General features: G+C 57.0%; 2 protein-coding genes across 4 annotated transcripts in view; one reads left to right on the forward strand and one right to left on the reverse strand.

Annotated features, from left to right (window-relative positions):
• The first annotated feature begins 2582 nt into the window (after positions 1–2582).
• Positions 2583–17286, forward strand: OLFML2B (olfactomedin like 2B). Of its 2 annotated transcripts, none has more exons than XM_055724470.1 (8): positions 2583–2814; positions 3613–3876; positions 7392–7499; positions 11077–11253; positions 12936–13173; positions 14103–14741; positions 15208–15384; positions 15686–17286. In XM_055724470.1, the coding sequence occupies exons 1-8, from the start codon at positions 2671–2673 to the stop codon at positions 16285–16287; spliced, it is 2349 nt and encodes a 782-aa protein (XP_055580445.1). In that variant the 5' UTR covers positions 2583–2670; the 3' UTR covers positions 16288–17286. The 2 variants fall into 2 exon arrangements, with proteins under 2 accessions (XP_055580445.1, XP_055580446.1); XM_055724471.1 differs by having other exon boundaries at positions 12936–13164; positions 15686–17285.
• Positions 17287–17729: 443 nt separating this feature from the next.
• ATF6 (activating transcription factor 6) overlaps positions 17730–27776 on the reverse strand; it is an 81682-nt gene continuing 71635 nt past the window's right edge. For both annotated transcript variants that reach the window (XM_055724473.1, XM_055724472.1), the window contains exon 16: positions 17730–20162. In XM_055724473.1, the coding sequence (XP_055580448.1) occupies positions 19954–20162 (209 nt within the window). In that variant the 3' untranslated portion in view covers positions 17730–19953. The remainder of the gene's footprint in view (positions 20163–27776) is intronic.

Consider the following 27776-nt stretch of genomic DNA (forward strand, 5'->3'; position numbering starts at 1 on the left):
TTGCAGGGCAGCAGTGCCCGGGCAGCCATTCCAGTGCTGAGGATGGCAGCGGTTGGGTGCTCTGCCACTGTATGTGCTGTCTCCCTCCGTCCTGCCAAGCTCAGCATCCCCTTGCATCAAAATTAATAGCTCATGATGGCACTAGCGTCGGGGTCAGCCCAGATCTTAAGCTTCCCACCATCATATGACCTGACTTGACCCACAGTGTCACAGTCTCCCTGTTGCTGATGCCTCTCACAAAGTGCTGCCCAGACCTCATGGGGGAGGCAGGGAGGTAGAAGGTGCCCAAGGACATGCTTTCCAGGGGGGGAGTTGGAGCTGGGGGCAGGTTTTTTGCACTCACAGCTTCAGACACAGAGATGCTGTGTTGCTTGTCATGGGGCTGTTAGATTCCCTTTTTCCCAGAGCTGGCGATGTCCTCACTTGTGGCACTTGAAGAGCACCATGTGCCTGCTTCTTTGGGCAAAGCCCAGCTTTGCACAAGACCAGTCACATGGGATGGGGTCAGGCATGGGGACACTGGGGCCCCCTGCTTGGGCCAAGGTTTGGGCCAGTCTTCTTCAGCAAGACCGAAAAGCCAGAGCGACACTTGCTTGCTCCACTGTCCTCCTCTGTTTGTGGGTTTGCCTTGCTCTTGTCTTGAAGGGGGAATGCTCAGCCTTTCCAGATGATCACGGTGGATCCAAAGTGCCTGTCACTGTGTCCTCTTGTCCCCAAAGGACCAGCTGAAACTTGCCTTAAGCCAAGCTAAATACCACCAGAAAGGCTTTCTTCCCCTCAACAAAGGATGTCAGTAATATGTGAAATCCTTCCTTTTCGTTTTGAAATACTGTGGTCGATTTGTTTTCCTTCTTTTCCCAGCCTTTGGAAGTGACTTAGGAAAAGGCTTAAAGAGTTTTAGGTGCTGTTTGCCATGGGACCTCTCGGGGCTGCTCTCAGCTGCCAGCCCGGACAGTGATGTGACTGTCTGGGGGTCTGGCGCCCTGAGCCAGCTGGGGACCCCGGAGCTGGGGGCTCAGGGAGCCCCTGTCTCGCAGCCCCAGGGCAGCCTGTGCTGACAGATGGAGCAGCTGCCCCCAAGGAAGCTCGGCTGCTGTCAGCACGGAGCAATGGAAACAGAAGTGAAGGAGCTGATGCCCAAGGGATGTTTCATCCTTGAGAGAGGTTGGTGGGGGGAGGCTTTTAGGAATGACTTCCCCCTCCTACTGCTCTCCAGATACCCAAAGGCTGGATGTCCTTGTCCTCCCATTCTCCCTGGCTGCTTGCCCTTCCGCTCTGTTCTGCTCAGCCTTGCTGCAGGGATCTGTACATCCCTTCCCCCTTCTCCACAAGCTTCATTTCCCAGGGAGGCTGGAGGAGAGGGAGGCACAGCACCATGCCACACAAAGCCTGCGGTCCTGGCCCTGGAGTCAGCAGCTTCTGCTGGCCTCAGTGCCACAGCCGCTTCCTCTCTCACGGTAGATGTTTTCCTTGTGTCTGCCAGCTCCATCCCTGCAGACTGTCCCTGGGAGAGAGTGATATGGGATGGGAGAGCTGGAGCCCCCCCAGTCCCAGGGCTGCAGGCACAGCTTTTGGGTGGTTTTGGGATGCCTGTGCATTAAGGTCTGGGGGTGCTTCGCTTGTGCACAGCCGTGCTTCAGCAAGCGTTGGTGTGGCCTCCTGTGCCACCCACTGTGCCTGAGGCTTCTCCCTCCGACCTGGGGGCAGGTTTGGAGGAAAACGTGAACCTGTGTCACACCTGGGCGCGCAGTGCTGGTGTGTCTTTGATTGCATAGGTGCGTTTGTAAGAGTATCTCATGTTGCTTCATGTGTCAGCGAGGCCTGTTGTAGACACCTACATGGCGGAGGATGCTGTGCCCATGCTTTCCCCGGGAACAGCACGTCCAGGACGTTTCCCTTTGGCAAGAGGTGCAGAAGGATGCGGGGCTGCCAGAGCACGGCTGCTTCCCGATGGCGTCAGCTGGGATTTGAGTGAGTGCATGGAGGTCTGCGCTCATGGCTGGGAGCCTGGCTTCTGAGACACGAACTGCGGCATGTTCCCAGCGCACGCCGGGTTAATGGAGAGCCACAGGCGCTGTGTGCCACGCCGTGCCGTGCCACGCCGTGCCGTGCCATGCCATGCCGTGCTTTGACATGCCTTGCTGTGCCATGCCATCGAGGCATGTGACCCCAAGCACATGGAGGAGGGAGCCAGGCTTCGGCAGGGGATGGACAGGAGCCGGGCGGGCTGCGGTGCCTTTCCACCCCGCAGCAGCCCGGGGCGAGCCGCAGGGATGCGCAGGCCGGCTCGCTGCGGTGCGCCCGCTCCGGGAAGGTGGGTCGCAGCCCCCCGGGGCAGCCCCACGTGCGGGACCTGCCGCGGGCAGACTGTGTCCGAGTCCCCCCGTCCCCGGAGCCGGGCTCGCCCTGTGCCACGGAGGCAGCCCCGGGGCTGGGGGGGAGCCGCCGGGGGGCCCCCGCCGCAGGTGGGAAGCACCGCCCGGGGCGGCCCCGGTCCCGCCCCGCCGCCCGCCCCGGCCCCCCCGCCGCGGGGGGAGGAGGACCGGAGGGAGGAGCGGGGAGGGCGGCCCGGCGTGGGGGGGGGAGCCCGGCCCCGCCCGCGCCCGCCGCGCCGCACCTGAGCGAGCAGCGGCGGCTCCGCGCCGGCCCCGGCCCCTCCGCCGCCCGCCCATGGCTCGGCCGCTGCCGCTGCTGCTGTGCCTGGCCGCGCTGGGCGCCGGCTGCCGGGCGGGGTCCCCCCCCGGCGGCACGGCCGGGCCCCCCCCCCAGCCGCTGCAGGACGAGGCGGACAACCAGGAGAACATCCTCTCTCAGGTACCGGCCGGACGGTGCTGGGGGTGGGCTGCGGGGACCCTTATGGCCCGGGGGGACGGCCCGGGGGGGGGGGGGGGCAGCTCCCAGCCTCCGTCCTGCAGCCTGCGGGGGGGAGGATCGGGGCAGGGGGAGCCCCCCGGGTGGAGCCTCTTTGTGTGCAGAGGGTCTTCCCCCGCCGGCGGGACGCGGTGGGGCCGCGCTGTGCGCTGCCCCCAGCCCTCGGAGGCGGCTGGCGGGGGTCAGTGGGGGCTGTCTGTGTGCCTGGGCTTCCCGAAGCGCTGCCTGCAAAGCTCCGTGAAGGAAATTCCTGGCATTGTACGGGGCTAATCAGAAATGCTGCTTTGCCACCAGTTAAGCTGCCTAACGGGTGGCTGTGGGTCGCCCAGCCGGCGCACACTCGTGCTCTTCGACCGTGTAAACCCACCTTGCTCAGCGCAGCAGGTGACTTACTGGGGTCTGGTGGACACGGAGTGGTAAAATCCAGCAGGGAGGGTTTGTGTGTTAAACCCTCCTGTTTGCAAACCAGAGCGGCTTGGTCCGATTTGCACGAAGTGGAATAAAAAAATGCCCTGTTGGAAGAAGGCAGGTTTTATTCCCCGTGTAGGCAGGGATGGGAAAGCTCTGTGCTCTCTAGAAAACCTCCCGGTCAGTGAATTTTTGGGAAGAGCTGGCCAGTTTCCTCGAGGCTCAGGGTGTCCAAAGTGTCCTTGTTTGGCTCTGGAGGCACAGAGTGTCCTTGTCCCTTGCTGGGCGGGTGGCAGAGGAGACCCTTGCTCACTGCCGGTGCCCTGTGCTCAGTTGTTAGGTGACTACGACAAGGTGAAGGCGGTGTCCGAAGGCTCCGACTGTCGGTGCAAATGCCTGGTCAGACCCCTGGGCCGCGGTGCCTGCCAAAGGATTAACGAGGGCACTTACAAAGCGGAGGATTTTTACACGGTGGAAACCATCACGTCAGGACCCAGCTGCAAGTGTGCGTGCGTGGCCCCCCCCTCAGCGCTCAACCCTTGCGAGGGGGACTTCAGGCTGAAGAAGCTGCGGGAGGCAGAGAGCAGCGACCTGAAGGTAGGAGAGCAGCTTGAATACAGGGCTCTCTGGGGAGGGGGGGATCTTCTGAAGCCTCTTCTTTCAGAGGTTTTGTCTAAAACCCTTTTTTCCTAAACTTTTTTGTCTCTAAACCATCTCTTAGTTACTTTTATATCTGCGTGTTTGATGTAAAAATCAAGCTCAGCTTAAGGGATTGATTTCAGCAGCTGCAGTCGATGATTCATTTGATTCATCCCGTGCTTCTTGGGGTCCTCGGTGGCTGCCTCTGCTGGAAGCCCAGGAGGGACTAGGCTGCTCCCTGCCCTTTGTCCAGTCGAAGTGTCCCTAGGGGACGGCTCTGCTCCGCTCACCAGCTGCCAGGTCTTTTTCCTGTCGCAGAGAGGGGCTCCCAAGGACCCACGCAAAAAGCTGCTCTGGCTTGCAAGGGCCGAGAGCCACTGATGCGTCAGCGTGAGGGTGTGTTACACAGCTGGCTGATGGCAGGATGGGGTTTGTTGTTTTACAGTGATGAAGCTTCTATACTGTTCAGTATGTTATCTCTTTAGTAACATGTACCTCTTTTCCAAATGTGACAGTGTTTGTTCTAAGTACTTGTGACTTTTACGGGATGCTGACTTTGCTGGTCTACCCGCTGGCAGCAGACCCTGCTGCATTTTCCAGTGTGTTACCTGTACGGGGCAGCAGAAACCCTCCCTGAAGGGCCACTGGCTTGGTCCAGCCCTGGGGAGTGCCCGGAGTAGAAGGCTGAGTGCTGGTAGCACTCGTGTGCAAGGTGATGGGACATACCCCTAGGCCGTGCTGCTAGCCCTGGCTCAGGCGGGAAGGCAGGCAGCATGCGAGGTGGGGTGTGTGGGGCAGCCTGCCGCTGGGGCCACCACGATGGGTTTCTTCTAATTAATTTGGAGCTCAAGGATGTGTTTCATCTTGTCCGACTGCAGACAGTTAGAAGCTTCTTGTCCAAGCTCCCCTGCAGCTAGGGAAGATAAACAGGCACAGGCAGGCAATCCATCATTTCAGGGAAGGAGGAGTCGCAGCCTGGAGTTGTTTGGTGGTCCCTCATCTGCAGGAGAAGCCAGGATGTCCTGCTTAGCCTTAGATGAGGAGCGGTGGGCCCTCAGTGGCTAGGGGAGCGGACAGCCTCCGAAGTGACCGAGCCAGCCCTGTAGTCCCTTGCCGGGCGGCAGGCAGAGCTGCTCCACCAGCAGCTCACACCTCTCTCCCTGTGCTCTCCAGAGCCGGGCAGCCTCCAGGAGGAGCCGAGCAGCGTGGCGAGCTGGGCCCTTGGCTCCGGCTGCCTCTTCCCACCGGGGAGCTGCTCACAGCCAGCTGTGGTGTGAAAGCTTGTCCTCTAGGAACTGGCCCAGGCTCCTTCGCTCGTTTTGCAGGGATCTGCGGCCAAACGATTTCACAAGGTTTATCCAAATATACACATGTGGGGTTTTTCTTTGCTGCAAGTCAAACCCAAGGAGCTGTGAAAACAGGCTGGCTCTCTCGCCGAGCACAGAGCCCCTCCTGGGGTCGAGCATGCTGGGAACGGCCACTTCTTGTAGGAGAAGCTGGGAAGCAGGAGAGGATGCAGCTCCAGTTCCTACGTGACTCATGAGGAGCAGCTCCCGTGCTCATGGCAGAGGGGGAGCTGGGGCTGGGAAGGATGAGCCAGGCCGCCTCACCTCATTGCTCCTAACGGCCCCAGGGGCTTTGCTGCCCGTGCTGGTCTGATCAGCATCGTTCTTGCCCGCTCCAGCAGTGGGAAGCACATGGAGTTGTGCTTTACGTCTGTTGTGTTCTACTGGGCTTTCTTATGCTCCAAGACAAAAACTCTGGGGACCCATGTGTGGGAGAGCCGTGGGAAGTTCCCCCAAGTGGGAGCCCTTCCTTATGGTGGGTGGGCTGGGGGGATGCATCCCCGAGGGAACAGCGAGGAAGGGAGTAGAGAATCCCAGGCAACAGGAACGTACCCTTGGGACACCCTGACTCAGTCAAATGGCTGTGCTGGGCATCCCAGCTGAAGGGTCAGTCCCATCTGTGCCTTTAGTAAGGTCCCATGGGAATTCATGGACCGTTAGAGCAGTGAGAGCCGAAGTCTGCGCTGGGTGAAGGGAAGGAACCATCGAGCTGATGTGTTCAGGGAGGGTCACCTTAGTGTTGGTGGGGGGTAGTGAAATCTAAGATCTGTTTTTTGTGAAATCGCAACGTGCTGCTCCTCTGCTTTGTAGGCACAGGGTGCGTTTTGGGGGTCTTGGGTGCAGAGTCTGGGCAAGGAGCCTGTGCTCAGGAAGATTTGGAAGGTGGTTAATAAAGTCTGCAGCCTTTGTGCGCTGATGGAAGTTATCCAGCCTGGAGGGAAAGCGTATGTCTCCAGTGGCTGTCTGGCAGGTTGCGCGCATTGTATCGGTCGTCTCCGTCCAGTTCTCAGTGGAAAGTGGATGCACAGCCATAAAACAGTCCTTGTCTCTTACATGCTGCCATTTTATCTGGCCCAAAAAATCTTTCCTTTGCTGTCAGCTCCACAGGGAGACTGCAGAGGCTGGGCTGGAAACTCAGAGTGCTGCCAGCAGTGCTGCCTGTACTTCTCCCATGTTTATGGAGCTCTGTCAACCAGTTTGTAGCTGCTGGGAGAAAATGTCACCTTGTAGTGATTCCCATGCATTGAAAATACTTCTCAGCCATCAGGGCTTTAAGTTCTGCAGCACCACGCTGGACACGTGGGACTGGGGGAAGCAGGAGTGTGTGGGAGCTGAGGCAGGGAATGGTACCGGAGTCCTTCTCACCATCCTGTGCCTCCCTCAGCACTGTCCTCTGTGGAGTGAGCACTGAGAACCCTGTGAAATGCAGACCAAGGGTATTGCTGTCTGGATCCCCGGGATCGGTGAGCAGGGGCTGATGCAGGACAGGACACAGGGATGTGACCCTTCCCGCTGCGGGAAGGGGGTGAGTTAAATACAGGGTGTCTCTGAAATGGGTGGCCGAAAAGAAAGCAGCACCCCTCTGACAAAGCTGTTCACCAGGGAAGCAAACTGTTATTACCAGGCTGGCACTGTGTTTCAGTTGCTTCACTCTTGTGTTTGTGAATATTTTAAAATTTTTTAACAAGTTTCTTCTTGTTCCAGGGGGAAAAAAGCACGGGACGGCACAAACTGAGTCTGATCTCAAACTCACTTTTATTTGAGATGCTGTTCTTTTGTTGCCTCTTTTGCTGCTAGTCATGTCACTGATGGAGTTGCTAAGCCTTTGGGCTTGTGAGAGAGCCTGCCTTGAGCTGGCAAGGACAGTGCTGCTCCTTGCTGTGCTTACAAATCCCCAGCACCCAAAACGTGCTCCTGAAGCCCTGCAGAGGTGGTGTGTGTTGCTGTGCATGCTGTGCACTGACCGCAGCAGCAATGCCGCAGGGCTGCCTGAAGAAAAACTTGCTTTTTAGTAAACTTCTTGCACTCAGACGTGTGCCTTGCCCTTGACTTTTTGGCTGTAGAAACCATGCAGGGTGTTTTGCAGCAAGTGTCTCTGTCTGATGGTGCGCTCCCTTTGCCTTGCAGCTGTCTTCCATCGTTGAGATGCTGGAAAGTGCCTTTTATGGCTTAGACCTTCTGAAGCTGCACTCGGTCACAACCAAGCTGGTGGGTCGGGTGGAGAAGCTGGAGGAGGTAAGATGAGTCCTGCTTTCCTTCGAGGTTATTGCCTTAGGTGGGACTGGCCTCAAATAGAGTCCTTCGTGCCTTTGGTGCATTCAGAGCCTCGTTCCTTTTGGAGGAAATGTTAATTAACTGTTTGGCTGAAACTAAACTAGACTAGACTGTCCAGACTAGACCCTCCATGGTTCCTGGTGGGCAGTGCCCAGTGCCTCCCCTGTCAGCCTCCCCGACCCTCTCCAGTTCCCCCCATCCCTCCTGGCCCAAACTGGGTGTGGGGTCCCAGCTGTGGTCTCGCCAGGACCAGCACCTCCCCGGGGGCAGAAGAGCCTGCTGCTCAGTTTTTCCTTGTCTCTGTTTTCTGCCTGTGCCGGTTGCTCTGAACCGGCTGCTTTTGCGCTGTGTGATGTGGGGGCAGGAGGCTCAGGGCTGGTGCTGGGGCATGCTCCCCAGCGCTGCTGGTAGCTAAGGAGGTCACATTCCTTAAGGACCAAGATGGTCTGCATTAAAAAAGAGCTGAACCCTCAACACTCCTAAAAAGATATATAACGTACCTTCAATTTTTTTTTTTTTCTTAGTGCAGGCTTCCAGTGAAATAATTTTCACTTCCATACAGTTTAATATTTCTTTGGCTAGCCCAGCGTAGGGTTTGCAGTCTGTTAAGCTGTGCTCAGCTATGTAGGAACAGGTTGCCAGATTAAATACTGGAGTTTTCTCCCGTGGTCCGTATCTGGGACAGTAATTCTACATTCTTGTCGGAGCGGAGCAGTCCTGTTCGTCTGCAGCCAGGAGCTGAGAGGCGATGATTTATAAAGCCAAAATTCCACTTGCAAAGTGTTTCGGGAAGGCACAGCGTGCTCCATCCCGGGGTCAGGAAGGAGACAGCCGAGAGGAGCATGCCTGCCTGGGGGCTCTGGGTTTCCAAGCACGATGGTTGACCCACAAGGGGGAAAAAGGGGGTTTGAGGTCTAAAAATAACAAAGCCCCAATGTTTTTGTTTGAATCCCACCCTCTTCCTCTGTGGTTTAGTGTATTCTCCAGTTTTCGTTGGGTTTGCCGCTGAGTCTTTGCTGATTAGGGGTGAGGAGCAGGGGAAGTGGAACCATGCCGCCAGCCCCATGCCGCGCGTCCCCACTGTGGAGCTTCACTGCTGCGGCACTGGTGGCCACAGGTCTGGTGGCAGAGCGAGCCCTGTCCCCCAGCATGGCAAGCTGGGCTCGCCTGGAGCAGGGGATGCTGCACTGAACGCAAAGGGCCCCATCAGGGTTAGCACCCACAGTCGGCTGGGTTAGGGATGATGGTGGGGAGGAGCCTTTTTTTTGGGGTATCGTTTATGGATCTGTGGCCCATGAATTGGTCTCGCCCTGAAACTAGCTGAGTGAAAACGGTGCTGTTAGACATTGTCACCTTTAAACTGGTCAGACCAGACTGATGCAGCATGTCAGCCCAGTGAGTTCCTCAAAGACCTTGCTGGTGGCTGAGTCAGAGGCTAAGGTAAGGGTTAGAAGTTTGGGTGTTGACAAATGGCGTAAGGCATTACTTCACGTGAGGGTATCGCTTCTTCGGTACCAAAGCGGCCCTGTCTCCTAGCTGGTTCCTGCACAGGGGTCTCAGCACGAGCAGTGCTGGTGGCACTTGTGTGTCTGGGTGTGTTGGGGTGACCTTGCTGTGTGGCTGTGCTGCTCGCAGCCCGTCGCAGAGAGGCAGGCAGGCAGAAAGCTCGGTCTGGCTGAAGTAGGGTGACTAGGGATGGAGCAGTGAAGGCATAGGATGGGGGAATTCACAGGTTTGGGTCTTTAATTTCCCAGAAGCGGGGCTGCTGGATTGTGTAACAAGCAGCTGAAGCTGCCTGCGGGCACTCAGCAGGATGGAGAAGGGCAGGAGGGGTCCGGGTTCGATGGAGATTCCCCAGTGCCGCTGGGGCAGGGCAAAGCTGATGGAGACAGCAGGTGTGAAACACTGGGTTAGCACGTAAATTCCTGTTGAGAGGAGGAGGAGGAGGAGGATTGCACCCGGCATCGGCCATGGGATCTGATACAATGGGCAGCTGAGATGCTGAAGAAGAGCCTGGCATGGCTTCTATAAGCATCAGCCTCCCAGGCGGGTGCGCGTTTAGCAGCTGCTCCCCGGTGAAGCAGCTGAGCGGCCTTGAGCAGCGTCACAGGCCAGGCTTTGGTGGTGCCCCCCCACTCAAGGGGGAGCAGATTTTATCCCGAAGCAGGCCATAAAACAACCGTTACACAGAATAAACGATAAGGACACAAGGCTGTCGGAATCTGTTCTCCTCCCAAAAGGAGGCTGGTGTCGAAGCTGCTTCTGCGCTGCTCCTAGAAGAGCATCATGAGATTCCCTGTTCCTTTTCCTTCTACAGCAAAACGCTTGCTGCAGGGTCCCTGTGTGATTGGGCTCAGCCTCAAAACTTGCATGACAAATCTGTGGCTCTCAGTTCCTGAGTAAAGGCTGGGAACTCAGATGCCCGTGGAGGGGGTTAACTGAGCTCAGGATGGTATTTTTGTAGAGATGAGAACGTATTGCGACTTGTTTCCAGTATAATGAGGTATTTTACACCAACGGTGTTGGTAAAGGGAAGGAACCCCCAAATACTTGGTCCGCAGGGCTAGTGCCTTGGCTAGCGAGGCAGCTCCTCTGCTTTGTCTTTAGCTTGCAGCTGTTGCATCAGCTGCGATTCTGAGGTCGCAGGTGGAGGTCACAGTGCTTTTTAGCAGAAATTAATGGCAGGGCAGATTGAAAATGAAGGATTGGGGGAACTGGCCCCGGTCTCTGTGCAGAATTGCTTTGATGGATGTGCCATCTATTCAAAACTGTCACCATTTAAGATGTAAAAGACCAAGGAGTGATAAGCAGAGACCGCAACAACCCCTTGGATACAAGGTGCGCCTGTGGTTGGGGGACTGAGAAGGGCGAAGGGGATTGCCTGCCCTGGGCTGCCTGATGAGCTGCAGCCAGCCCCAGCTCCCTCCTGGTCCCAGTACAGCTCTCTGAGGGTCACTGGCTTTCTTCCTCTCCCCAAATACTTCCTCTCTTCTGTGGGAGTGGAGAGCAGTGGGGAGGAGCAGTGCTAAGCATGGGTGGCCAGGCGGCAGGGCAGGACCGGGGGAACAGAAACCAGAAAAGTGGGATGCCCACCCCAAGGACTTGTCTCTTGCTAGGAAACCCTGCTAGGAAAGTGGGTTTAATAAATGGGAGATAAACTGGCTGCCATAGGGAAAGGAGGTGAAGCTGGGACTCTAGATGTTTTAGCTTGTCTTTTCCTCTTCCTTCCGTAAGCCAGCGAGCATGGCTGAAGATGGATGTTGAAGAACCTCAAGGCCACTCTCCTGCTCCATGGGGCCCTGTGGCAGAGCAGATCTGGGATGTGCACACCAGTGATGGGGTTTCTGGATCCCACTGGGGTCAGGGGCACCTTCTTAGCATCTGAAGTGCCCAGCTCTATGGAGAAGCCCAGCTGTGAGCCCAGGGTGGGAGCACAGAGCTTGCTGGCTCCTGGGCTGTGGTTTGGGGACTGTGGAGCATCCCCTGTGGGTAAAACATCCCTTTACACGCGGTGAAGTCTCCTCTCTCCCTTTTCTAGGGCATATCCAGGAACTTCATGCAGGAAGGCCACCGGGCAGGAGCCAACGTGGACGAGCATCTGCAGGATCCCCACCGCAGGGACAGGGAGAACTGCTCCAGCCTCATCACCAACAGCCTTGCTGACATCGAGAGCTCGCTGCAGCGGGATGCCGAGGCTGCCTACACGCACACAGAGGTGTGACCCCCAAGCGCGTTGCATGTCTCGAGGTCACTGCTGCCACGCAAAGCAGCCCAGAGGGTGTCTCCTGGATGTGGCCCCTGGCAGGCCACCAGCCCCAGGTTATTCTCTTCTTGGCACAGCTGACCCCATTTCTGTGCCTCTGGCTCCAGCCTGCTTCTTTCGGCAGAGCCCAGCTGCGCCGGGCAGTGGGAGGGAGCAGGAGCAGGAGCAGGCTGCGCTCCTGGCCTCCCCCCTTCCCACGGGGCTGTTGGTTTTCGAGGTCAGCAGCGGCTGCGCTGCTCGGGAAGCGTGATGTCATTGCGGGGCCGGCTGGGAAGCACTGGGAAACGTGGAGCCTTTGATTAGCAGGGCTTGGGGGCTCGGTGGAGGGACAGCCTGTCGCCCACCTTCCTGGGCAATTACCCCTCCCAAGGCAGCCCCTGTGCCTGGCAGGCTCCGGGCAGAGCCTTGGGCATCCCACTGGCTCCAACACCCAGCCCCAGATTGCAGGGGGTCCCAGTGCAGGGACATCCCCTGCCTGAGACAGTGGTTTCTCTGCAGCCCCAGAGAGAGGTGTTTTGGGAAAAGGCCTGCCCAGAGGGTCCTGACCCCCTGGCTGCTTCGGTGGTGCAATCTAGCCTGGCATCGTGTTGCTCTGAGCCATGCTGGGTGGCTCCTGGAGCGTCCTGCCTTCACCCCAGGGTCCCCTCTGCAGGGCAAAAGGAGGTGTCTGGGGAGGGGGGAAGAAGTGCCACATCGTTTCCAGCTCCAAACAGGGGTGCTCAGCTCCTGGGAGCGAGGACAGCCTGCACATGCGACCCCCCAGCACTGAGAGCGGGGGTTGTGGGCCCTATGCTGGGGTGGGCTCCCCGAGCCCTGGTGGGGACAGGGGTGGGCTCCCACGCAGGCACTGGGGGTCAGCATGTGGGGGAATGGCATGTGGCGGGGGGGTGCCTGGCCCCTCTCCCTCTGCTCCCCATAACCTGAGCTGAGGCTCCACTGCCCACTGGAGAGGAGCCAGCCCTGGCCAGGCAGGAGAGCGAAGCGCCGGGCTTTTATTACCCCGAGTGACCTCATTTCCCAATGTTCCCCTTCACTCGCTGTTAATTGCAGCAGGGTTGTGAAGGAACCCTGGGTCCATCTTCTCAGCCAAATGGGCACCGTGTCAACCCTGGGGCTGTCTTTCCGATTTCCTTTAATGAGATGAAATCCTTCAGGCATGAGGTGGCTGCCTCAGCATGGAGCTCCTGGTCCCTGCCCCGCAGGGGGTTTTCCAGTTCTGCTGGGACGGTGCCTTCGGCCTCTCTGCTCTGCTGGAGCTGGGTCACGTCGCACGCTCCTGCAGATGGGCTGCTGGCACTGGTCCCCGCTGCGCGAGGGGGTGTGCGTCGGGTGCGTGGGCGAGTGGTGGTGGTGTGGGTGGACCCCTGCATGCTGCCCCCGTGTCCCGCAGCCTTACGGAGCACAGGGTCCCGGGTTTGCAGGGAGGCATTGGGGTCATGCAGAGGCAATGCTGGCCAGCCACCCCTGCTGTCTCCTGGAGGGTTTCCTGCAGCAGCAGGGACAGAAGGTGACCCTGAGAAAGGAGGGAGGACCGAGCATCCTACCTGCGCTTGGCTAGCCAGCCTGACCTGCCCCATCCCCCAAAACGCTGCTGTTCTGACCCGTCCCATAACAACCTCCTGTATCTCTTCCAGGGAAAATATGAAGAAAAATTCCTGAAAGATGAAACCATCTCCCAGCAGATCAACTCTGTTGAGTCCCTTGCAGAGCTGCACCTCTCTCCGGAGGACGACAAACCCAAGCAGCTCTTGCAGAGGAAACTGCACGTGAGGAGCCGGCCTCCTTCCAAGCCCACCATCATCCGAGGGGTCACCTACTACAAAGCCCAGTCCACGGAGTCAGAGAATGACATCGAGGAGCAACGTGAGTCAGGTTTGCAGCTGCGTCCCACAGCAAAACCAGCGTCTGCCCTCAAGTCCTTTCTCATCCCCTGGGAACATCTGGGCAAAGCGCGTGGGGTCACGGCAGCAGGGAGGGCTCAGAGGCAGGAGGAGGTGGGATGGCTGGTACCTCACCACTGTGCAGCCTTTGTGCCCTGCGGGGGGGAGCAGGGCAGCATCGTTATTTGGTGGCAGATCCCTGCTAGCTAAGGAAACGGCTCACTGCTTTGGTTTAAAACACCCAGCACCTTTCCAAAAAGTTGATGTGTGTTAGTCCTGCAGATCCACCTGTCTGATGGCACCCAGGGAGGTTTGTGCAGTGGTCCAGGTGGTGGGAGGCAGCTCTGAGCTCCTGCTGGCTGCTGCTCGTGGCTCTGGCCATGGCAAGAGCCCTGGGGCTCAGCCCCCCAGCACCGTCGGTGCCTGGCAGCACGGGCCAGCAGGGCAAGTGCCCTTTCTCTGCAAAGCCAGCTCAGCGGTGAGGTGGGCCAGCACAGCCACGCGTGGGCTCCTGAGGTATGAAGGAGCAAAGGGTGGCCGGGGGGCCCAGGTGGTCCCTGTGCCCTGGTTTCCAGCCTGGGTTGGGTGGATGGGAGCCGGCTGGGCGCCATGGCTGTGTCCCCATCCTGCCCCGTCTCTGGGAGCTGACAGGACGGAATCGCTCTCTGTCACCTCCTGCTCTGCCCAGCCTGCAGCGGTGGATGTGGCTGTGATGGGGTCTCGCTGACCTCCTAACGTGGGCATCGTCAGCCCCCGCAGGTCATGCGGCCCTTCTCTGGCTGGAATTTAAGCGGCGGATTTAGTCCAGGACAGGCTGGAGGAGCAGGCGGAGGAGCCAGAGCGGTGGGGCAAGTGCAGAGGGGCTGTGGGGGAGTTGCTCCTGCTCGCTGTGGGGCTGACACCCGTGCCTGTGTTTGGCAGCGGATGAGCTGTTCAGTGGGGACAACACCGTGGACCTGCTGATCGAGGACCAGCTCCTGAGGCCCAGCAGCAGGGCAGGTGAGGGCGTGAGGAAGCCCTCCCCGGTGGGATGGCCACCCACCCCCGGCAGCGACCCCACCACCCCGCCAGCCGCCGACACTGCTGCAACGGCCACAGTGCCCCTGTCCCCTGCCACGTCCCTGGGGCCCACGCCAGACCCCACTGCTGTCAGCAGGTTGACCCCCACCCCGGAGACCACAACTGCCTCGGTGGGGCTGGCAGAGGAGGCGACCCCGCAGCTACTGGCAACCTTGGCCAGCACAGTGGTGGCCACAGCCACAGTGAGCCTGTCTGCAGCCACCACCGCTGTCCCCACCACCGCTGTCCCCACCACCGCTGTCCCCACCACCGCTGTCCCCACCACCGCTGTCCCCACCACCGCTGTCCCCACCACCGCTGTCCCCAGCCCTGCCATTCCCACCACTGCTGGGACCCCGAGGGACGTGGGGACAAGCCCTGCCCCAGAGAGCAGCTCAGGAGCCTGGGGACAGGCGAGCACCCCTGCGATGCCAGTGAGCCCCAGCATCCCCGCCACCCCGAAGCAGGCCCTGGAAGAGGAGGACATCAGGAACATCATCGGTGAGTGCCTGCAGGTCCTGCACTGATCCAGCTGTGTGCGTGGGGGCTGGCTCCTGCCCACAGCCTGTCCTGCTAGGCGCAGCACACCTGGCTTTGCTCATGGGTGGGAGGTGTCCTGGAGATCGAGGCTGGACAGCACTTTACTGGGGCACCAGGTTTACTTGCTTGTTAACTCTGGAACCTCCTGTAGTCTCCTCCAGTTTGAGGGGCTGGGCAGGGCGGAACGAGGCCTCCCTGGGGATGGACCCGAGACAGGCGGCAGCCTCCACTGGGGCAGGGACACTGCTGAGGACGTGGGGAGCTCTTTGCAGGGTCTGGCGGGCACTGCTGGGCTTCTTGAGGCTGCGGCAGTGGGGGTACCTGCTGGGTGGGTAAGGGGCTGGGCGGGGGGTGATGTCCCCCAGCAGGAGCAGGGAGAGCATGGCTACATGCCTCGAGCCTCACGAGCCTTTCTCTGTCCACGCAGGTCGCTGCAAGGACACCCTGTCCACCATCTCGGGGCCCACCACCCAGAACACCTATGGGCGCAATGAGGGGGCCTGGATGAAGGACCCCCTGGCCCGGGAGGAGCGGATCTATGTCACCAACTACTACTATGGGAACACGCTGGTGGAGTTTAGGAACCTTGACAACTTCAAGCAAGGTAGGCTTGCACCATCCACTGATCTGCTGGTCCAAGTAGTGTCCCTGTTCCCTGGGATGCTGCACCGTGCGGGGATGCCCTGCCTTCCCTCCTGGGGGCCAGTGCCCAGCGTGTGGGGTTTGGAGCATGGGGCTGGTCAGGCTCCTGCGGTGGCTCTGGACTTTCTTGTCACCGTGCCAGGCTGGGGCTGGTGGCTGGGGAGAGAGTGCAGGCAGTGCGGAGGGCGGAGTGTGCTGGTGGCAGGGCCACCAACCCCAAAGCAAAGGGAGGGTCTTGCCAGCAAGGTGTCTCTGCCCCGCAGGTCGCTGGAGCAACTCCTACAAGCTCCCGTACAGCTGGATTGGGACAGGGCACGTTGTCTACAACGGCTCCTTCTACTACAACCGGGCCTTCACGCGCAACATCATCAAATATGACCTGAAGCAGCGGTATGTGGCCGCCTGGGCCATGCTGCACGACGTGGCCTACGAGGAGTCCACCCCATGGCGGTGGCGAGGCCACTCGGATGTGGACTTTGCCGTGGATGAGAATGGCCTGTGGGTCATCTATCCGGCCATCAGCTATGAGGGCTTCAACCAGGAGGTGATTGTGCTGAGCAAGCTGAATGCAGCCGACCTCAGCACACAGAAGGAGACCACGTGGCGGACAGGGCTGCGGAAGAACTTCTACGGGAACTGCTTTGTCATCTGTGGGGTCCTGTACGCGGTTGACAGCTACAACAAGAGGAACGCCAACATCTCCTACGCCTTTGACACACACACCAACACACAGATCATCCCCCGGCTGCTCTTTGAGAACGAGTACGCCTACACCACGCAGATAGACTATAATCCCAAGGACCGCCTGCTCTACGCCTGGGACAATGGGCACCAAGTCACCTACCATGTCATCTTTGCCTACTGAGACCCGACCCCCCACAGTGGGGCACTGCGAGTCAGGGGCCACCAGCACCTTTTATTATTATTTTTATTGTTATTATTGTTATTTTGTACAAATCAAAGAGTAAATGATGGGTTTTGTTTCAATCTGGTTTTTTTTTTTTTTTTTATGGTGGATTGTAGATCAATCCCCCGGCCAGAGCCACCCTCTCTGTGTTTGCTGTAATTTTGCTTCTGGATTCTTCCCTTCCTGCAGGGAGGAGGTCCTCCTTCAGGAGCTCAGACCCAGCTCTCCTGCCCTGGGAGGAGGAGGAGGTGGCCCAGACATGGTCCTCCTGATGAGGGTGGGGTTTTTTTGGTTTGTTTTTTTTTAGCTAAAGATGATCAGCAAGAGACCCAGAACTAGTGCAAAGCTGGCCTTTCTGCTGCAGGCACTGGGTCCCAGCGGGACGCCCGTGCCTGTCTGTCCTGGTGGAGGATGTGTGTGTCCCGTGGGAAAGTCCCATCTCTCGGGACCACCTTGCCAGCAGGCCCTTTGGAGATCCTGCTGTACGATGGGGCTGTGAGCTCAGCTCTGACAGCCCCTGGTGCTGGCACTTATGCCGAGGACTGTCCCCTCCGGCCAGGGCTCTGCCCTTTGCAATGCTCTGGGGGGGCCGGGTGCACTCTGAGCCCTGACTCACGTCTGGAGCGAGCTGGCGGTGGGAGGGGGACACTGTAAATACGTGTAGATGGCTTTTATTTGTTCATTTTGTAACCCAAAATAGTCCCCTTTTGGCATTTGCTGGGCGAAGGCTCTGCTCGGCCAGGCGCTGGGCTGGGGGGCTGGGGGGACCCCTCGGGGCAAGGGGAGCCCTTGCTCCCCATCCCACTGCCACTCCGTCTCCCACGTGCCCTCTTGCTGCCGTGCTCGCCCTGGTCCTGGCTGTTGGCCATCGGGAGCCCCTCACGGAGACCCAGCCCCCGCCCCTCTGCCCGGCAGCACCTTGTATTTACCTGCTGTCAGTAATAAAACATCAAGTACCTTTGCAGCTGTTCGGGACTTTCTTTGGGTCTGGCTCACCCTCTGGGCGCCCAGAAGGAATACACAGGGGCTTTGGGGTGGGTTTCGGTTGGGGGAGTGCTGCTTGACACACCAAGGGGCGGTGCTGGAGGGGGCCTCGGGGTGGCTGGAGGCTGCTGGGCCCTGGCCCTGGGGCAGGGTGGCGTGGCTGGGGCCAGCCCTGCGAAGGGCTTGGCTCTCTCGTGCCTGCAGTCACCCTCGGGCTGCGCTGAGACCCCTCACCGCCTCCTCTTCCCTGGGCTCTGGGTGAGATGCCCCCTCCCCAGGAGCGGAGTTTGGGTGCACACACCTTGGGCAGTGCCAGCACCGTGCTGAGCAGAGCCGCGCTGCGGCCCAAGAGACAGTGGGAGACAGCGCTGCCCTTCTAGTCATTTGCTTAAGTAAGCCAGTATTAACAAGCAAAATAATAATAAATAAAAGAACCGTTTTATTGCCTTCAGTGCTAGGGACACAAACAGAGCTACACGGGACGAGAGGTGCTCTCCACCCCTGGAGCCCACGGGTGCTGACTGAGGATGCAGTGCCGCAGTTGCCCCCAAGCCCCTGGCCCCCCACAGTAGCCCCTTGCACCGTGCCAGGCTGTGCGCCCACCACCCCAGCTCCCCTGCGGCAAACACCCTCCCGGAGCAGCCTCTGCCCAGGGCTGTGGCGGAGCTGCGCGCCTCCGGCTGGGGCACCGCTGGGGTTTTGGGTTTTGCCTATTGTGTGAGCTGGCCCACGGTCAGGTGGGGCCGAGGGCCAGGAAAAGGAACTGGTGCAAGGAGCGCAGCCAAACCCCTCGCCGAGCCCGGCTGCTTCCCAGCAGCGCGAGCGCCGAGGGGACGGGGGCCTGTGCAGCTCACGCTGACTACGTGGCAAAGGGCAAAGCTTTTCCATAGTGTTGCAAGGCACATACTTCACAGGGGTGTATTACTCCTCGCTCTCCTCCTCACCTCCGCTGAGCTGTTTGTCTTGCTGGAGGAGCAACCTTTATTTCCTAACAGTGCCACACACAAATAATAATAATTATCAACAGTAATAAAAAATCCACATCGGTCAGTGGTTCAGACAATGAAGGAAAGGCAGCTGGCTGTCAAACTGAAGCCCGTCATCTGTGCTAAATGCAAAGGGGGGAAAAAAAAGTAACATGCTGAAGTCATTACAAAAGGCCGATGCTCTGCTGGCGCCTCATCCCAGCTGAGCACCGCAGTGCACCGTGCACCGGACCCCTCAGCCCAGCTCTGGCCCAGGGCTTGGCTGACAAAATTGGGACCATTAAACAGAGCTCTGCAGTGGGCTCTGTAACAGCAGCAGGCGACTGCAGCAAGAGCCATGTCTAGTAGTTCAGTGCTTGGGGACAAATGGCATGCTCCCCTGCTGCGTGACGGGCGGCTGTCAGTGCTGGCAGGGCAGAGGAGGGGTGGCGTGGGGGTGTGTGTGCGTGTCTCTGGGGCTGGGTTTCAGGAGGAAGGTGCTGTAGCTGCGTCCCGCTGAAATGAAGCAGCTCTTCTGCCCCAGCAGGGCCAGCACTGCTCTGTAGGCTGTTAGCAGCAAAAAGCATCAAATATTACACCCTTCCCCTGCCCCCCGAAAACAACAAAGCACCAAATCCCAAACAAAACGGGAAGGGTGGGGGGGACACCAACGAAAAACCCAAACGAAAGTACAATCTTTAGAAACACTGCAGTACATCACCACCCTTGGGCAAAGCCCCAGCTGCCTGCCAGCTCACCACGCTGCTGCACGGGCTGGGGACGGCAGCAACCGGGCACAGGAGGGCTCCGGCAGGTGAGGGAGGGATGTGTACCCCACCCCGCTGGCAGCGCAGGCTGCTCTGCTTGTAGTGTTCTGACTGTAAGCGCAGCTCCCCACCACCCCACCGGCTGCTGGGGCTGGGCTGCCCCACAGCACTGCTGCAGCCCTGGGAAGCAGCCCGGGGCGTCCCGGCGAGGGAGGCTGCTCGGGCAGGGATCTGGGCGGGCATGCGGGGCTGCCGAGGAGCGGGGCTGCCTGGCCAGGCTCGGCACAGCCACTCTGGCAGAGAAGGGATGCCCCTGCTCCTGCTCCTGGGGCACAGGGCCGGGGCTGGGGTGCAGGCCTGCGGCTGTCCCCACACCCACAGCTGGGAGCTGGACACCGCTTCCTCCTGCTGCCCCGAGCGCCCTGCGGGGAGGGAAGCCTCATCCCGAGCACGGGCCCTTCAGCGGTGTCTCTGGGCCAGGGCCCCAGTGCTCAGCGCCCCACCTCCAGAGGTGGTTTAACAGGGACAAAACAAAAGAACCAGCAAACCCAACAATTTTACACAGTGCATAAGTATCAAGGATGGCCCACGTGCCCCCCGACGCCAGCCCTGGGCACCTGCAGCTGATGCAGAGCCCAAGACTGCAGCAGCATGCCTCACCCGCACCTCTGTCACCAGGCACTGCACGCTGCGTGGCTCTGTTCCTGGCAAGGGGCCAGCTGAGCTGTATAATCCATGGGCAGGATGCGGCCACCGGATAGGGTCAGGCGCAGGAATGGGCTAAGTGGGCCTGCCCTTGCTGTGCCGAAGGGCCAGGAGCCCCAGGGACCTGCTAGCAGAGAGGCTTAGCCCGGCAGCAGGACCTGCTGCACGCCGGGTGCACAGGCCATGCCACTACGCCGCAGGAGCTACTGCAGGGATTTGACAATGGCTCTCAGGGCATGGGGCGTCTCTGGGACGGAGGGAGACGAGCTGTAGAAGGTGTCGGTGTGGTTTCTGCGCTGCTCTCGGAGGTACGGAGGCACAGAAGAACTTTTGATGTGGAGGATCCTGGTGTCCATCACTTCACAGTCGATCTGCATCATCACCTCATAGTCCTGCCCATTGATAACATTCTCTGCAAAAGTAAGGACAAAAAAAAAAAAAAAAAAAAAAGTTTGAGTTAGTCCTGTAGTCTAGTGACCCAACAGAACCAAGAAGAGAGCTTTCTGGACCTTCTTCTGTCTGGTAGAGGACGGCAGCCCCCTTTCTTTTTGCAGCTCAACACATGGAGCTCCATCTCAGGCAGTGCAGCCCCAAACTCAAAGGGCCCAGGCCACGCTTAGCATGTGCAGTCACACGTAGAAATTCCTGTCCTTTTTTTTCTGCCCTTCTTCATCTGCACATAATTACCAACGGAGTTTGCGTTGTGTAACTTTTAATACTGAACTGTTGTTCTTGAGCCACTAAAGTATAGGGGTGATTGAAGATAGGGCTTACTTAAGCAAGCTGAACGTTTCGCTTTCTTTTTATTGGTTTAAGAATACGTATGTATTCTTAAAAAAAGGTATGTAACCCCCTTGACACTGAGGATCTAGAGGAATCTCTTCACCAGCTTATTAATAAAAAAAAAGTTAAAATGCAATTTCTGGAAAGAATTAACTGTCCCTAATTACCATCCTATTGTACTTGCATGACATTGTGGTGGCACTGGCCAAGGCCATTATTACCCCAAGACCTCCAGACACAGGGAGACCCAGGCTAGTGCATGGGACCCTAGCACAGGGGCATGCCGGGCTGCATCACCCCAGCGCGGCCCCAGGCTGGGCACATCTGCTGCTGCAGAAGCTGCTGGGCTTACAGGCAGGGGCTGTGCACATGGCTAGCATCTGCTGCCTGGATTTAAAGGTGGGAGACTATTCCCTGCATAGACAGTATGTCCAGGAATGTGAGAGCTGAGATTGGATTTCCAGGCACGACCAATCCTCGCCTTTCAGAGTCAGAAGACTGCCATCGGCAGGGTTTTCTTTCTGTGCTAAGGAGGATGGAAGATCACCTAATGGAAAGCGTATGGATTGGAGGAATGCAATATACATTACTGATTTTTACTGTTTTCCTGGATTAAATCTGACTCTGGATGACAGCTGACAACCGGGGCCGGACCTGCTTGTACCCCACGCCACCTGTAGAAGCCATTAGATCAAGTATGTCTGGTGTAGTAATGAAAAGCAGGAGCAAACCCTTGCTAAGGGGGCTGAGAGCCTGCAAGGGAAATCAAAGCTCCCACCTGCAGAAATGAAATGGAAAAAGCTCCGTATGTGCCACCGAGCGACCGAGGCCAGGAGCAGCTGTGCATGTCTGCGCTGCTGACCCCAACACCCTGACAAGCACCTCATCCCTTCCAGGCACGGTGCTGCTGCTAAAGCCCTACCATGGCTCGGGGTGCCGTATGCCCAGCTGGGACCCTTTTAGAGGCTGTTCCTCCAGGTCACCCTTTCCCTCATCCTTTGGATGTGCTCTTGGTTCCCACCCGACAGGCTCAGGAGAAGATGGTGGAGGGGGCTGGGCTGGTTGGTGGTGCTGCTCAGGACAGGAGGTTGCATGGGGCAGCAGAGGGGCAGCTGTGAGGGGCAAAGAGCCTGGAGGCAGCAAATGGGAGCAGACTGGCTCCCTGCGACACAGCAAGCTGAAAACACCGCTCCTCAGCTCTCACATTGCATACGACAGCTTGATAGGACCCTGGCTATGTGAGAAAACGTGCTCCAAAGCCACAAGTGGGTGAGGTGGGATGGGACAGCGGCCAGGGCCAGGAAAACCTCTCGGTAAAGCAGTAAGGCTTTCCCACATCTGCCCGCAGCAGCCAGCGCGGCGGGGTATCATTAGGGTCCCTGGCATTACACAACACGGAGGAGAGCAGCAATCCCAGGGAGCAGCCCGTGCGAGGGAGGGAGCTGTGCTGTGTGGGTGGCGGCGCCCAGCATGGGAAACACCGGCCCATCTCGGCCGGCTGGGATCCCACTTCTCCCCGCGCTGACACAGGCTCCCCCTGCGACTAAGTGAACCACGATGCAGTAAGCCACAGCTCTGCTACCCGCTGCAAGAGGTGCTGTGTCTTCCGAGGCCACCACAGCTGAGATGATAGCTGGGAGGGATCATGCTCACAACGAACCTCTGGCCAGCAGGCACGGAGGGGGCTCACACACCCAACTCGGACATCCACAGAGTGCCTGAATCCTGCCCGGTGTCTGTACGCTCAGGTTTAAAGACAGGTATCTGATTCTTTCCCCTTTCGGGTTGAAGGTGTTGTCTATGAAGAACTGCTGCAGGGAGCTTCTGCAGAGGGTCTCACCTCACAGGGATGAGGACAGTAGCAGGAATGGCTCAGTTCCCACTACAGACGTTTCTAGCAGCCTTTCCCATTACCATTAGCACCGAAGTGACCTAAAAGAGGAGGTGGGATTTCCCACAAAGACAGCAGTTACTGCTTGGTGATGCTGCTGGGCACCTGGACCAGCTGCATCGCAAGGCGCAGTCTGAACGCCGTGCCGGCCCTGGGACAGCTGGCCACCACGGGACAGCCCTGCCCGGCCCACCCTGGCCCAGAAGGTGGAGGGGCTGATGCTCTGCCTAAGCCCACGTGATGCTCTCAGCAAAACAACAGGCAAACGTGACCTGAATGCAGCCGGCACGATCCGCTGTTTGGAAAGACTAGCTCACTGTCAAAGGGGCAGGCATTGCAAAAATGATTCCACATGGCTCCATCCTGAGCTTGATGCCATTAAACTGTTTCATGACCTGGATGAGGAACAGAGAGCATACTTATAGGATTTCTGGAAGATGCAAAACTGGAGAGATTTCAACCACCTTGGAGTATTGGATTAGACTGCAGTTTCGATAAAACAGAGAAGCTGTCCAAAATCTTCAGGATGCATTTCAACCAAGGCGAGAGCGAAGTACAATGCTCAGGAGAATTGGAAAACACGAGTACAAAATGGGGCTGGGCAGAAGCACTGCAGAAAAAGCCTGAGGACTGCAGAGGATCACTGTGGATAAGCCAACAGCAAGGCAGGACTAGAAATGACCAACTCGAGTTCAAGAGAAACAGGTTTATCTTTGACCAAGTTTCTAATGACAAGGAAACACAAGCCCTGTGTGAAGCTACCTCAGGAGACCACAGCATCTCCGTGACTGGCAGTTTTGAAGCACAGGCTGGGTGACCGCCTGTCGGACAAGACCCAGGGTACTTGACCCTCGCTCTGCAGAGGCACTCGCAGCCACTCGTGGTCCCTCTGGCCCTGCCTTTCTGTGAGCTGCAGGTGCCTGTTCATGACTGCAGCGCCTTAGGGTAGACTGCGACCCCTCACTAAAGAGCTGAGGTCCACAAGGCAGCCAACACATGTCAACGGAGCTCCTCTTTGCTCATGACAGACAAGGCAGTGCAACTTGGGCAAAGGCCTTTCAGTGAGACTTGAGCTGATGTTTGCCACAGGGTAGGGGCACACACCTGCAGCGCCCATGGCTCAGACGGCAGTGAGAACTGTGCCCTGTTGCCTTGAGGCCCAGCTTAAACCCAGTGGCCATGTTCAGCTGCACTATTCCTAATCCCTTGTCAGCAAGTGGGCACTATCTGGATGGAGTAGAGCTGTGGGTTCTCCATGGGACCCTCAGTCTGACCTCATCCACAGAATAGGCCAACAATTTTGCCTGGTGATTCCTGCATCAGATCTTTTAAAAATAGCCCAGTCCAGCTTTCTTCCCTTCCCCTCCCATGAGGTCACCCAGCAGCACCAACATCTGGAGACACCAGCGGAGCACAGAGAGGCCCTGGCGAGGGCTGAGCTCACCAGTTGCACGTGGCCGATCTCTGGAGGGGTCAGTGTAGGTAACCAGAGCTTTCTCTCAGCGCTCAGGTCAGCAAGTACTGCCCTGCCTGAGGCACAGCAGGCAGGGGTGTCTGTGCAGGCAGGGTGACAGCCCCAAGGTGCTGCTCCACCGCTGGCTGGAAGGTCGGCACTGCTAAAGTGCCTTACACTGTGCCGCCTAATCGCCCAGGGCAACACTGACACTGAATTATTTCTAAATTTTATTGTCTTGAATTACCTATGACTGGTATTTTTGGGGATTACCTAAGTGAAAACACAGGAGCGGATCTCCTGTAGAGGTGTCTGGATTTATAAATAGATTTACTGCTCCTCTTTGAAGTTCAGAACATACGGCCTCTCACATGGTACAGCCTCGGGCTTAAGAAGCTATCCTTCCCAGGCCAAAAGGCTGTGTTGCAGTTAATTATTTTTTAACAGGTTTAAAAGCCGTGCTTCAGATGATAGACTATTACAAATTAACAGCAAAGGTAACCGTGCCAAGTGTTGCTGTTCCCTGACTGCACCTTCCCAACGAGGCTCACTGGCTCGCACAGGCAGCACCGAATTCCCAGCAGGAGCTTGGTCTAGGGAACAGAAATCTAATTCCCCAGTGCTGCTCTCTAGGGTTTAAGGCAGCTCCTCTTAAAAACAAACATGTTGCAAGATCCAACTGATGAAAGCTGAAGTCTGCAGTCCAAACCAAAAACATTTAGCAAATAAGGCTGAGGGTAATAATTACTGTTACAAATTACTGAAGATGATGGAAGATTGTCTTCATACTGGAAGCACTAGATTTTCAAAATGGGCTTATTAGAAAGACCGTAAAATCAAAATCCTTCTTCTCCCCTTAACGGTACTGACACATATTAATCAGCTGAATGTTCAGAAGTCCATCTTCTTGGTATTAGGCACCTACTTCTACAAGAGATGCTCTCTTAGAGAAAAGCAGAAGGCAGGTGGAGAGCTTTGACAGGCATGCAATGAAAATCTTAGTGTCTGTTCTGGAGTAAGTCAGAACAGACGGTGATGTCAGTTGTCTCTCTAGAGTTAAACTCTACACATGTCAGTGGGCTGTTTGGCCCTACGGATGCAGCCATAGAACAGGGACACGTTATTCTGGTAATTTACCCTTTCCCACCTATATGCACCTTCTTCCCTAAAAAGCTTTGCTGCAGGAAAATGCTTGTCTTGAGAACTGCACGGTTTGAGGAGAGGCTGAAACAGAACTCCTCTGAAACGCTGCCTGACCCTGCTGGAGAGTTCCAAGGCTGTAACCAAACACCATGGAAGAGCTCCTCGGCTTTCTGAAGGTGTGCTCACGCCTTAGGTACATGGATAAAGCCTTGTTCTACCAGATCAACTATGAATTTTACCTTATTCTGGGCAGCCCCACAGTGGGCTACCTAAAAATCATTCTGACAGACCACTACAACAATTCAGGGCCTGGACCACCGCGTTGACATCACCGATTCTCAGACTCTTCTCCAAGGCCCCAGCTGCCTTTGCAGCAGATAGCCCACACACCTACTGGCTGCTTCCTTAGTCAGTGACTTCTAAAAGTGGTCAGAACCTGCCCAGCTCTACTCCCACTGTGCTCACTGAGTACACAGCTAAGCTAGTGTCAACCACATGGATGTTAAACATGTCCTTAGCTCTTCCAGTAAGACAAGGAAGGGAAATCGCTTGCCCCGTCTTTAATTTAACTACCTGTCTTTGTCGGTAAGGCTAGAGGATCATCCCCTCCTTGTGGATAATAATGTAGAGTGATTTTGCTATCCATGGGACTAGTTTAGTTGATGTCGAAGTAGGTGCCAGGGAATTATCTCTGCGTAAGGTGATACAAAACCACCAGCTCTTTTAAAACCACTTTTGCTGAACAGCTACTCATGCCCTTTATACTTTCCACATTTCCTTCTAATGAGAAAGTTTGCTTTGCCACACCAGATTCCAAAGACAGTCTGTTCCAGTGTTAGTTTACACTTGGAGCTCCTTCCGCAGCCCCATCTACCTCACCAGCAGCCAATGCAGCTTTCAAAGAGCCACCAGACGTGTTCCAGTACCTGGTTGCTTTGTGCTAGCTGCGCCAAGATGATGACGCTAAAGTTTGGTTTAAAGAATGATTTAGCACCAAATTACCCAAATGATTTATACTGCAACCTGCCCTGGCCCAAAACAGAGCCAATGTTCAAGGCAGCAGAGGGTTCAGAAAGCGCAGGCTTCAGGAGAAGGCGAGGGCACCAGCTGCAGGCAGCTCTGGGGCTGGCCTCCTGGAGGGCTGCAGCTGTCCCCAGCCATAACGCAGGGGGCTTCCTCCACACTGTCACCTCTGCAATCCTCCACCCCATCTCTGCTGAGCAGCCCTGACTGTCCTACCCAGCACATCTGGATGATGTTTCCATCTGAAGGGTTGGTATACACTACCAAATAAGTATATAAATGAAGCAGTGTTACTCTAACAGCTACGCAGACTAAAAATACACTCACTGCAACAACGCAGCAGGGCTCCTAAAACATTTACAGATTTACTTGCTATACGGGATTATTTGAGGCAAAGGAGAAAGTTATACTGTGACCAAAATAACTTCTCTTTTTAAATGTAAACTCCCGCTTAGAACTGTTTGCAAACAAACCAGATGCAATGGTGTCCCCTCTCAGTCCCTGACACAGGTTAAGTGAGACCCTGGGCATTGCAGGTCTTCAGGTGTCCTAGCACCCCTCCATCAGCGAGCCAGGCTGCTGGGTCTACATGCATACAGGAGCAGGGGTCGCAGTCAGAACCACTGGATCTGCACAAAGTCACTTTGACAAGCCACAAGATGCTAGCAAGGAGACAGGGGCTGTCTCCATGTCTAAGCTGTTGGAGCACTGGTGCCAGGGGCTATCCAAGGGGGATACATACAGGCATGAGAGGTAAAACAAGAAACCTGGAGGAAACAAGCTCTCTGTGACCTCCTAAGTAAATAATGGAGGTGCAGGAGAGATTGGCACTGGCTGTGGATGAGGACCAGAACATGCCCTGAGGTTGCGCCACTATGTTATTTTTGGAAAAGGCCAGTGCCTGTGGGCACGTGGTCAGTGGCAGGTTTGTGCCAGACGGTGACCTGCAGCACCTGGTCCAGAATGGGAGATCTTGGGGAGGGGGAAGGAAAGTTGGCTCTTCCCAGGGACCACTGCCCACCTGATCTCCTCCCATTCCAATCTTCTTTCATGCTGTACAGTCACTTCCCTCTAAGAGAAAGAGCAGGAACTACAGAGGAGAGGGCCCACCATTTAAAGCTCCCTCAGGTAGAGTATTTCTCAGAAATACTGAGATATTTTTGAGAGCACTGGCTGTGCATATGTGTGTTGTTGGCAGAGTATCATTGCTGCAGGATGGCCATACTTGAAACCTAACCAGCTGTGGCAACGCTAATGACAAGGGGAAAAAACAGAAGAGGAAAATAAGACAAGACGCAAAGCAGTTCTGCTGTGCAGGAAACTCTGTTGGGAGTGAAGGAAAGAGGCTGGAGAAAGAGCAGCTCTGTTAGGCAGAACCATCCCGTGCCTGCTTGGGAGGCACAAAAAGTATAAACAAGCTCCCCACACAGCCTGCAAACCCAGACATACCCACTTACATGACAAATCACTGTACACAGGAGAGCAGACCAGAGAGCAATTCCAGTAAAGGCTTCTTTCAAGAACAAGGGCTGGAGGGCTTGTCCCATCACCCAGGGGACTGCTCCCTTTGAGAGTGGCAGGGAGGGACTGGGAGGCGTGGGCACAGCCCCTTTGGTTCCTACCACAGCCATAGCATCCTACAAATGCTGTTATTGCTGGAAAACCCTTCTGGCCCAATGCTACCTTTAGTTTTAAAGGCCAGAGAGCTCCTCTTTTTCCCACTGTGCTGGTAA

Source organism: Falco cherrug, chromosome 12, assembly GCF_023634085.1.
Source record: "Falco cherrug isolate bFalChe1 chromosome 12, bFalChe1.pri, whole genome shotgun sequence".
NCBI lineage: Eukaryota > Metazoa > Chordata > Aves > Falconiformes > Falconidae > Falco > Falco cherrug.